Source organism: Monomorium pharaonis, chromosome 6 (assembly GCF_013373865.1).
Source record: "Monomorium pharaonis isolate MP-MQ-018 chromosome 6, ASM1337386v2, whole genome shotgun sequence".
Taxonomy (NCBI): domain Eukaryota; kingdom Metazoa; phylum Arthropoda; class Insecta; order Hymenoptera; family Formicidae; genus Monomorium; species Monomorium pharaonis.
The window spans coordinates 27,110,052-27,122,503 of record NC_050472.1 but is presented as its reverse complement, the minus strand read 5'-3'; the positions used below and the strand labels follow the sequence as shown (position 1 = coordinate 27,122,503).

Genomic DNA, 12,452 nt, shown 5'->3' with positions numbered 1-12,452 from the left:
CTGTAAAATTAGATCCGCGTGAAATTTTAAGAATTAAGACGCCGACTTTTCTCTTGGCTGGAGAACCAAGTTTTCGATAGCCGTACCTCCTTCAGTGCGACGACTCCAACCAACCTGCCTATAGCCGTTACGTAAGCGTGATTCACGCCGACCATGCTGAAGAGGCTGTGCACCTTCAGCAAGGACGTTCTTTCGACTAGCTGAAAAGGAGCCGGGTCGATATGACACTTTGAGAAATCCACCTCGAGTGCCATTTCGCTCTCCTCCCATCGTTTTTGGTCCTCGGCCGACATGTCTATCACTCTCTCCCGAGGCTAATTAACACACGCGAACGTTATTAATGCCCAATTTCTTTATACCTCTCGATAACTATCTTCCACATAAAAATATTCGTTAAATAGTTAAAATTTATTTTTTTAACTGAAATTTTTGATTATATCTAGTGAACAGTTATTCTTCATATTATTAACTTTCGACACAAAGGTATTAGAATTTTACTATACATGATCATATTCTATTAGTAAAGTATGATATTATAATTTGAGATATCTTTTGGATAAATTTATCGAACACTTTTTAGATTTGAAACTTTCACGGCCATTAACGTTATCGAACACTAATCTAGAGATGAAGAAATTGGACATTATACATTGTATTTAGAGGAAACGACGATGTTTGCTTACTAATTGTACTTTCTTCGATGTCGCCGGGCTTGGGGCCAGCATAGGCGTATGAGATTGCGCGTTGATGGCATCCTGACTTCCTCTGGTGCCCAGTTCCGGATCGGGATCTACGTCCTGCAATGTAGCGGACTTGCGAAAGATCGCCTCAAACGCCAAACGAATCCTGTAATGTACAAACAATTATATTAATAATTATGTTTCCATGTTCTATTATTTTGTAAATTTACAAATGTTTGTAAAAATGTTTCAAGATCCTTGAAAAAGATAAAAGTAAAAAGAATCAGCAATATATGTTTCCTTATAAAACGTTTCACGATAAAATAGATAAATGTACAAAAATATATTTCTCGTTATATAGAAAACTGATAATGCTAGAGAGAATGTAGAGACTTGCCTGCTTTCTGCGCCTGTAACTGTCGTATAAGGTGTCACCGCCGGACTGACTAACGGGCTGAATCCCTTAAGGGTAAAAGAATTGGTCTTCTTTAAGATTGATTTCTTCGGCTGCGATCCGAACACCGGCGAATGGTACGTATGCTGAAACGCAAGAAAGAATAATACATCCACGTCCACCCACATCGAGCGATGGAAGGACAAAGTCTACGATTGACGTCAAAGTCAATCGCACAAACACATGCGTGAACTCACATGATCGGGACCGCTACCATTGTTTGGCGACATCGTTAGATCGTTAACACTCTGTCGCTGCATTTTCAGAATGTCCGGTGCCGGAATGACCTCAAATCTCGAAGGCCTTCTCTGCTGCTCTCGCAGCTGCCGTTCTATTTCCTCGCGCGCCCTCTCCTCCGCCTCCTTATGCCACTTTTGCGCAACCTGGAAAACATATCGATGATAACATACAATGACGAATAAAATTGCAAATGAGCGTCCGAGACATTAAAACTCTCATTACCTGCAACCTTCTCTCGCGACCGATATGCTTCTCAATGAGCTTAATTAGCGCCAATCTCTGAATCGATCCGAGCAGAATCATGGAGTCCGGATTATCTACCAGCGGAAATCCGCGAAGCTTGCGATTCTCCTTTAATATATCTTTCAACTTTTGATAACTGATGCCGTGCCATATGTACTTGACATCATGGACCATGAAATCCTCCACGTAAACGTTGTACATTCCTACAATAAATAATTTTTTTACCACCATCTTTAATCGCGTAAAATTTCTAACGAAACTCGTAAAATTACGAATACAAAATTACCTTGCCATTTATTCCAAATGAAACGCTTTACGGAGTGTAACGATATTAGTTTAATATTAATTTAAAAAGAAGATAAATTAACGGAGAGAAAAAATACCTGAACTAGATGGAAGCAAATCGGGCAAATAAGGTAGTTTCTTGATGAGGATGATGCTGTCGTATATACTGGGCTGCAGAAGCGCGGCGATGGCATTGCTGATCAGCACCGCTATCATTATGGGCACGATGTGTGTGATCTGGCCGGTCATCTCAAAGATGATGACACTGACGGATATCGTGTGCGTCACCGCGCCGGAGAACGCGGCCGCGCCCACCGTCGCATATCCACCTAAATAAGATAATGCCATGATATAAATTTCATTACTTTCTCGATATTTTGTTTCTTTTTAAACCCGATTGAATTTTCATAATGTAATTATCGATCCATCGAGAAGAATCTTCGGCTGTTTAGATACCATTTTTTATTACGCTCGACACATTTTATTTTTCACGGAAAAAACAATTTTGCTGAAATATCTAAAAATTTAACTAAATATAAATCTAAATATAATTTCATTAGACAATCAAAATGATTATAAAGGATTTCAAACACAATAAACAATGCTACAAAAAATGTCTAGCAGCTCAGATATTCTATACAATTATTTCGATAAGAATCTAATAAAATTATTTTCAGATCTGTATTTATAGCTTAAAATATTTGATACTTTAACTTCAGAAAAAAGATTCTTTTTGCATAGAAACATAAGTTTTCGTTAATTATTCGAAATAAATTATTTCTATTTTTTAATATTTTAATATAAATTATTAATAAAACAATATGTATATTCAATTAAAGATACCTGGTATAATGGGTGTAATTATTCCGCCATAACGCACGCCAGTGGGAAACCAAAGAGCCATACCTTCTCCAGCTGCTCTACCTAATGCAGCACCGATCTTGAAGACGGGAATAAAAATTCCAGATGGTACTGGTACCGTCGAACTTATGATGGAAAAAATGAACTAAAATTCAAAAAGATCAATCCTTTCATTTTTCTTTGTTTTTTTTGTAATTATATTAAAAATAATCAGACCACGATCAAGCAATTATAAAAGAAATCATTCCTCTTACGGTGACTAAAACGAAACTAAGAAGCCCGCTGAAGACGTCAGTGTACGACGTTGACCAGTGCTTGACGATATTCATCTCCTCGACACTGAGATTCTTCTTCGTCCAAGTGAAGTTAGTGAAGAGCCCGAAGACCTGATCGTGCGTGTTTAAATCGCCGGCCATGAATTGACCGAGTCCAAGGGGAAACGACACGGACGAGACCAGCAGAGACACGATACCGGGATACAGGAAACGACTGAAATTAATGGCAATCGTCTCTCGATCATAATTTCACGAAAGAAATTTGCGTTATAATAATTATTAAAAAATAATTCCGCGCGATTTTGCATGACTTACTTCTTCTGTAGGAAGCTGTTCATGCTCTTATTTTTCCGCATAAAGATTACGTATTGTCTGTGCAGCCAAACGTAGAAGGCGCCCAGTAGACCACTACCAACGCCGATCAGAGCAAAGACGAGGAGCTCCTGCGGATCGAAAGGAAACTCCATGGTGAAGCTAGTGGCGAACATCGCCGTGATGGTCTCCTCGCGTTGGAACCAGATCGCCAGCAGGCGGAACATCGTGGCGCCGCAGACCGCGGCGAAGAAACCGCGCCAATAGTTCCTGACGGCAAAGTACACCGTGGTGACCTCGATACTGAAGAGGACACCGCCGATCGGCGCCGCAAAGCAGGAGGCGACGCCCACCGCGCAGGCCGCGGCCAACATCTCACAGTTCCTGCTCTCATTCTCGTAAATGCCCTGAAAGCTCGTAACCAATTTGGAGAGGAGCGTCGCGACGATGCTGGCGATGTGCACGAACGGACCTTCCTTGCCGAGCGGCAGCCCCGAACCCAGAGTCGCCGTTAAGCCGATCACCTTTAACATATCACGATCTCATTATTGCCCCTGTCACCGTTTCGTGAGATTCCGAGACGTGCGCTCTTTTAAGGACTTTAAGAAAGTTGTAAACTTTGACCCGCACGTTTGATCTTAAGATTAATTTTCTCAAGCTTCTAATGAGATCAATTTGTTCCAAACGTGATTAGAACTAACCTTGGCAATTAAAGTACGGAAGGTCAGGTATTCCTTCAACGCCACGCCGCGTAGGATGGTCTTCATTTCCGGGATACCGGAGCCTATACTTTGCGGCGCAACAATATGCACGAAGCCGGCGCTAAAGAGAATCAAGCACACCGGCATAGACACCCAGGCCAGGTATTTGAAGGCCGGATGCGTCGAAAGATCCTGATAGAGCCATATCCTGGCTAATGAAATGAGATCATCGTTAATGTGCCATGATCAGTGTCAATATCAAAGTCTTCAAATTGTCTTCTAACTTTTAACAAAAATCCGGTCCTTTTAATTAGATTATATTAACACTTCTAATTATTAGGATTTACAACTTTACAACCGTTTGTGAATTTTTTGCGTAGTGTTTAATGAAAAAATATAAACAGATATCAATAAATTTTATAAATATTCTCATATATAGATTAAATGTAACAATTATTAAAAATTGCATAATCTCAACGGTAAAGTTTATTTCTGAAAGCAAACTGACCGTTATTGCACATGGAAATGCCTCGGTCCATGGCGTAACTGATAAGCGCCATAATGATACCAAGGAGGGCGAGGAAGATCCAATCCTCGCCTAGCCGGGCACCGGTGTGCTTCCAGGCGAAGGCCAGCAGGGCCAGTAGTTTCCGGCACAGAGGACCCCTGGACTTCCGTAGGTCCTCGGCCCTCGTTTTATCATATTTCCGCCTCGCTTTCTCCTGATACTTGAGCTTGCGTGCCTCTTCCTTCGCGTACTCACCCAGGTCCTTCGTATAGCGACCATACATCTAGAGGCAGCCAGTTTCATGTCATATTTCGAACACTCAGTTACTAATTATTCGATTTCATGTGCAGACGAAAGACGATGAACTCGTTTGATCGAATTGAAATAAAAGTACATTTAGGATGGTCCATAATTCGTATGCATGGATTTAAATGGGAATTTAATTAAGTGGGATTTAATTTAGTATAATATAGAATATTATAAAATATAATTTTTGTTTTATTCGGTGATATTCTCTGAGTCGAATTAAAAAATTGAATCAAAATTTCCGTCACTCTTGACTTTCGTAAGATAATTACGATGTTTCAAAATATGCAGCAACGTAATGTGACATAATTTTACATACAAATCGTATTTACTTATAAAGACGACGAATTTACACTTTCGTATACGCTCTCGTTGAAAAATAATTTTTTTATGAAGGAAAGAATAATATAAAATAAGTGAAAACGTAAATGTAAGTGCTAATTGATTATTGATGAAGTCTCGATGTCTGATATTTCGAGAAAGAGCGCGAGATGTAATATTATTCAAAGAAAATTAACTTTTAACATATTAAATAAATTGGCTATAAAATTTTTAAATAAAATTATAATAATGTTTTGTTATAAAAACTTCGTGACATTATATGTAGAAAGTTATGTATAATTTAATAAAAAAAATAAAGCTGCGTACAACATGCAAAAATTAGCATTCAAATATAAAAATAATTTCATTGTAATTTAGCGTGTTGCATTCTGCCCATTAGTTATATCATATCTCTTCATGCATCATATACATATATTCAATCGTTATGTAAACGATTTGATTCTAAGAATGCCAAGTAGTCCGATATCATTGATCGAGCTGGACGCGTGTTTTCTCACTACCTAAATTTTTTCAAAAAAAAAGAGAATATTCAATATTGTTCGCATAATTCAATATTGTCTTGAACTCCTCGAATATCGTGCAAGTGACTGTCAATCAAACTTCGAGATGCGTTCGTGTTTTGCGTACCTATTATCAATCATTGATCTGGAGGAGTTACTTTGCTTTGATAAGTCTGTTTCCAAAGATAATTAAAATTGTCATCAATTCGTTCGCTTAAAAAATTTGTTTGGGTATTTTATAGAGCTAATCGATAAGAAGGAAATTATCAAAGAAAGCTTTTCGTGTTCTATTAATGATTTAAATTGATTGTTTCAAAACTGAAAATTATCTTTGGAATCACATGGAGCGAATATATACTATCTATCAAAACAAAAGCGTTTATCTAATCCATAAAAAGAAATCATGTCTGTGAGGATATGAATTTCAGTGAATTAATTATACTCGATAAAACGATAAAAAATTTCTTAACACACAGGAAATCGCGGCGACACAATGGTTCGTAATCAATCGGTTTTTAATATTATTTTTTCCAAACGTTGTTAAATCCGCCGTTTATTTATTTGTTAATTCAACACAAACATATTACTCGAAAAAAGAACGGTTAATGTCAAGCATGCTAAAAATATGTCGCTGCATAAATAGCGCGCTATCACGAGCCACAAGAAGCGATTGTACAAAATTATTCGTGATGACCGTAATGCCGAGAAAACTGTGCGCTTTCACAAGGTGAGAAAGTATTTTGACAAGAAACCTACCCTTAGCGCGGAAAAACGATAAGATTTAGAATGCACTTACAAGGTAGTTGTCGTTACAGACGAAGTACGCTCTATTCAAGACTAAGGCCGGCAACGAGAGCTGGGCGAGGAGTTTCACGGATTGCATCGAGGATTCATCATTCTGATTACTAGGCTCGCGGAAACTCGAATCTAAGCCTAAAGATGTATCCTTCTTCGGCTTCTCTTCCATTTCGTAAATTACCGCACGTTCATCTTTTTAACTTACATCCCGAGATTACGCTGCAAAATGCAGCCAAGTGCGAACGCGATCTGATTTTTTTCTTGAGAAACTCGCATTCACTCATCATTCACTTTCACTAAAAAGTTTGTATCATTCTATCGAAAAATTACCTGGTATCGCGTTGCCGAGTACAACAGTCAAACTTGAAAAGTTATTAAAATTTTTTAAACTTAACAAATTTTAAAATCCAACAGTTTTAATTAATGTGTAGAGAAAAGTGTGGCAGGTTGGCTACAAAGTTAAGAATTTGTTGTTTCAAGAAATGGAGATTTTTAGACTAGCTGCGCTATCATCATTGTATGTCTTCTTTATCCAAAAGGAAACGTATCTTAGTTTTTGAAGTCAGGATATATTATTTCATTATAAGCAAAAGAAAAATGTTTTTTTCAATTATTAAAAGTAAATTTTAATGTGTTAAGATAAATTAAAAATGTTAAATTTATTACCAAATCATATTCTATATAGTTGTGTTTCTACGGTTTGTGTTTTTGCAGAGTAATTAATTTAGATTAAAAAATTAAGATACATTTTGTTGAACACCTTGACACAAATATCTACGTATATCTATTGTATAATGTTTTATATGGTTTTTGTATGTATTGTATGATATATATCTATATATGCATATCTATTACACACATATATTAAATATATAATATTCAAGTTTTGCTAGATATGTAAGAAAATTTAAAAATAATCCTGGAAGAGAAATAAATATGAAAACTCATTGCGGTATACACAAGGTTTTCAAAGATGAAGAAGAAGATCTATTATAGTAAAATGCCGCACCTGTCCCACTTTCCTCTACATGATTCTTATTTTTCGTTTCTTGCGCATTTTTACGCAATGGCTATTTTGAGGATAACAAATAAAAATATAAAAATAATTAACAAGTATTCAGCTGAACGAAATAATAAGAAAGCACTGGACATGCACTTTAGGTCACTCACTTTTCTGCTATTTAATAACTTTCCTACAAGTTTTTAAATCTATACAAAAGTTAAATTTTGTATAGATTTTTTAATACGCATAGAAATTTGCATTGTTTCTTTTACGCCAACCAATTCTTAGCTTCTCTGTCACTACACGAATCTTGTTTATGTTCTTTGAAATGTCATCCAAGAAGATTCTTTGCTGTTCAATATAAACCCATTAGTAACAAATTTTTTAATCTTTATGCCATAATTTTGCTTACATACACCTGCCGCGTAATACTATTTATGTCTGTCATATTTTGCACGAACCCCTGGACGATTTTAACGATTCGCGACAAAACGACTTACGGCAATGTCTGCGCGAATTTTTACGGCGCGATTTCAAATAAGGAATTCTTTCTTTCATTTTTGAAAAAATAATACCGTGCATCTGCGCGTGCACGCACACGAGCGCAAACTAAAACGGCGACGTCTCGTGGATGTCTGCTTCAAACCTCAGCGCGAATATTTGTCGAAGTTTGGCAACAGTCAAAATCCTTATTTTTAGCATCGCCCAGTCGACAGCGTCGACAGGGCAAAATTCTATTGTTTATTGTCGTATAAGCTGCAACGTTTCACCTAATGTCATGTAAATTCACCTGATTTTTCGCGCGCCTCTGGTTTTTAAGATGCACTGCATTTTATCGACGTTCGTTACGGTGTCACTTTTCTCGAAAAATTTTCGAATTCGATTTCTATCGCATCCCACGCGACTAACAGGTATACAGAATTTATTTGTTATACAGTGTGTATCAAGATTTCGCTCAAAAATATACTTGGCACAAGACGCTATCGTTATTTAATCGTCACCACTTATATACTGTTTCCACATTTTTTTTATAAATCCAGTATTCTATAACGCCACTTATATACTTCGTAAATTTGGCACGCGACATCTCGACTTTATTTATTCAACTGCTTCAAATTTATATTGTTCTCTAATCGAACCTTTCAATAATCAGCCACGTACGTTATCGTGCAAAACACTGCTTTAAACGGGCAAAAAGGAAATAATATTATGGCGAGTAAAAGCATCGATAAATGTGAGTGACGTTTCCTTATCATAATATTATCCTCTTTTACATGAAAGAAGGTACACGTAGTGTTATCTTGAAGATTTATCTTGTAAAACGATAGAGATCGAGCAGCAGCGTCGCGAGATAATCGAGTCTTAATCTCAACGCAGTCAATGATCTGGATCATTGCATTGACTGATGTGCGATACTACAATTTTAGCAGTGTGCCCAGGACTTCTTGACGATACAAACATTCATGTAACAGATATATGTTCTGTTACACGATTCTGTCGAGCCGTTAAATCGCGACTATTCTGCACGATTGCGCGATAAATCGCAGAGTTCGGTTCAAACTATCTACGTACCGTGATATCGATTTAATTAAAGGCCTAGAAAACCTTTGAATCGCATGCATTTTAATTCTCGGCGTATGTCGAGTAGCGTACACACAAATGGAGGAGATAATACCGATGAAATATTCAGTAACCGCGCGGAACGATCGATTTAAATATGAAGATGTCGCGAAACACAAGATTAGATATGATCGAAACAAGTTTGATTCTCTGGTTTGAAATGCAGGCGACACGTAAGAGGCTATACGTACGCACGACCGTGACGTCAATGGTTGACCACGTTCTACTGGGCAATCGGTCCTAATCCAATTTTAGTAATTAGGTCTAATCGATTAGTGATGATGAAGTACGCTCAAAGATAAATATTACACATACAGAAACTGTCTGAAATTATTCAAATTATCCATTCGTCTCATACCTTATAACTATCCTAATTACATAATTGACGTTGTTATTCACTAATTGTATCGTTAATATAATTGTTGCAAATTACTGGCAGCATCCGAAAGGTGAGTACAAAAGTTTTTCAAGTAAGGTTTTAATAGTTTGAATTTCTTCAAATGCTGTAACTAACATTTTTTAATGCTAAAAACAAGATTTAAAGTTGATTTGTATCAAAACGTTTAATTTATTAACTTTTTCTCTGTCGTGGATTTATATTCATTAAATTGCGCACATTGTCATCGATAATATTAGAAGACTGCTAGAGCGTGATTTGTCTCATTTATGTCCATTCTGTGTTACATTCAATATCATTTTCATTGAGGAAGCTGATTCTAACATTCTAATTTCTATTCCTAATATCTAATATTCTCTCCAATATCTAATTTTCTCCCGTCGTGCACAGGGATGTTTAAGTCAGACAGTAGAGGGATATACCCGGAAATTACACAATTACAAGAGCGCAGCTTCAACCTGTGCTGTATTGTACATATATATATATATTCTGTTTATATATATATATATATATATATATATATATATATATACACATAGAATACATGCATGCGTGTGCGTCGTGGTAACACGAGGCTCATCTCTTCATGCTGGTCACGCGTGCTCGATAAGCATAACGAGTCCTTAAGAGGCTCATTTGCGTGCACAAAAGCGTTGCTTAGAAAGCCGTCGCGCTGTAAAGACGTTGCGCATACTACTCCTTTGAATTATCAAGCTCTCCGCGAATTGATACGCGGGTGCGCGAAATTAAGCGCGATATTAGTATTTCCTGAAATCCGCCTCGGGCGCTTTGCATGAACGACTAAGTTTCTCCTATTACGAGAGATTGCAGAAAATTTAGATAACTGACGTAAATCAAAACATTACAGGATATCAACACCAAACAAGATAATTAATATTATAATAGAACAATCATTATTACTATATTATATTATAATTATATTATTTTACTTGTAGCTATTAAGATAATAATTAAATTTGCTAGATTTGTAATAGTGTACAAAACTTTGTAACGTCAATTTGCCTCCCCCTCGATTTTGTCGAATTCGCGTGCGGAAGAGAATTACAAGTTTGCATTACAAACGTTACTTGAAACTCCGCATTTACACCACCGCGAATTGTGAAATGGTCACGAGAATTATTCGCGATTCGTTGGCAACTGATCAACTGGTTAATTGCGGTGGCTAATGTGAAACGTTACTGAGCGTTGTTAAACGAACAATCGCGTCGCGGAACACATTGTTTTTGCGAAATAATCGTCAGCCCGAGTCGCGTCGCAATTTTCAATTTGTAGCGAAATATTAAAAAAAGACATCTCGTAATAATAATAATAAACTTGACGAATTACCGCGGTCACTTAATATTGCATTGCTGCATTGTATGGTACTGCCAATAAATCGTGTAACGTCCCATTTATTTCAAACCCGTTCGAAGAAAATCGTAAATTTCGCGACGAAAGATGCCGTGGTAAGCAAGATTACGTGAGACATATTAGTAGCTTATTAGAGACTTTATGAGAGGCCTCCACCGCCATAAATATAAAAAGCATATGTGTGCGTGTGTGTGTGTGTGTGTGTATGTGTAAATGTTTAATATTTTTTATAACTATAATATTTTGTTTTATATACCTGGAGATCTATGCTTTTGAAAAACACAGATATTTTTATTTAATTATTTTTTATAGGAAGCGCATAAAAGAGAATTCAATTTTTCCTTCATACGGTTTTGCACGAATATTAGATCCGCGCCGGCCGATGTTTCTAAATTTGCTTAAAGATTTCAACATGCGGCCGGACATCATGCGGCAAGGTTGGTATTCTGCGATACGCAACGAGTCAAGGTCCATCGTGTACGCACATTCCAACCAAGTGTTGCAGGCAAATTTTTATTTTTGTAATGCAGGTTTAACAAACGTCAAGCATATCTTCACGCTAATAAGATGTTACGAATTGTAACAAGTGTTAAAGCTCATATTACAGACATAAACTTATATTACAGACATATCGCGTACCCTTAGAAACACTTTAATAACAAAAAAAAGGAAGACTCGCGCGTCCTTCCACGATGCAATCGACAATGTCGCGAAATCATTTATTTGAAATGTGTCTCGCCCACTTGGCAATTGTCCAAAGGTCGCGCCATTAGGTTCAGTGTTGCAGGATGGTTTACGGGCCATAGAAAATCTCGGACAAATTGTCGCAGCGTTGCATCAAAGCTAACCGAAGTCAGTAATTTGATTGTGAAATATTAATTCCCGCCGCGAGAAACGTAAAGTGTATCATAAAAGTAAGCAATATATTTCGTTGAATAGTTTTGTCGAAATCTTCAACAACTATCGCGTATAAAAATAAATATAAAATATATCGCTGCAAAAATATAATAAATATCGCTATAAAATAATTAACATCAAGAATAAAAAAATTGACAAAGAAATACGTCAGAGTAAATATTTGAAAACTTAACGTGCAACGAACAAAGTTGGCAAAGTTTTGGATTTGTAATAATAATTACGATTTAATTATAAGCTGCTTCAGCAGTCATTAACGTTATTAGAAATTAAAATATAACTCATAGTCACGCAATGAATAATTATATAGTAAATATGATTATATAGTAAACATCTTCAAAATTTAGCGTTTTCAGATAAAGTGTTTTTAGTGCAGCTAATAATAATTTTCAATCTGCATACTCATACAGGCAGCATTCTTTATACGTTCGCAAGCCTTTTTCGTTCGCTTCAAACGACAGAAGAGAAAGATCAACCCCAAAAAGTATTGCTTACAATCGTGTTAATATAGTCGAAAGGATCGAACTCTTGCTGTTCTTCGTCCGCATTTGGCGGAGGACACGGGTAGAATGCTTGCGACGGTCTAAAAAAGATCCCAGATTCGAATTTTGCTATTTAACATTATTAATTTTATTCTTCCG

General features: G+C 36.6%; 1 protein-coding gene across 5 annotated transcripts in view; it reads right to left on the bottom strand.

Moving 5' to 3' along the window:
- Window positions 1–12,452, bottom strand: part of LOC105838550 (chloride channel protein 2) — a 35,303-nt gene that overhangs the window by 1,570 nt on the left and 21,281 nt on the right. The window contains exons 2-13 of one of the 5 annotated variants that reach the window (XM_036287875.1): window positions 12,307–12,394; window positions 4,560–4,842; window positions 4,052–4,263; window positions 3,354–3,874; window positions 3,018–3,252; window positions 2,746–2,908; window positions 2,001–2,231; window positions 1,597–1,820; window positions 1,332–1,517; window positions 1,078–1,220; window positions 684–846; window positions 115–314 (exon numbers count right to left, since the gene is read on the bottom strand). In XM_036287875.1, coding sequence (XP_036143768.1) covers window positions 115–314; window positions 684–846; window positions 1,078–1,220; window positions 1,332–1,517; window positions 1,597–1,820; window positions 2,001–2,231; window positions 2,746–2,908; window positions 3,018–3,252; window positions 3,354–3,874; window positions 4,052–4,263; window positions 4,560–4,842; window positions 12,307–12,394 — 2,649 coding nt within the window. Of the gene's footprint in view, window positions 1–86; window positions 315–683; window positions 847–1,077; window positions 1,221–1,331; window positions 1,518–1,596; window positions 1,821–2,000; window positions 2,232–2,745; window positions 2,909–3,017; window positions 3,253–3,353; window positions 3,875–4,051; window positions 4,264–4,559; window positions 4,843–6,503; window positions 7,339–12,306; window positions 12,395–12,452 lie in introns of those variants that run through there. The other 4 variants (XM_036287874.1, XM_012684193.3, XM_012684194.3 and 1 more) reach the window with 4 other exon arrangements.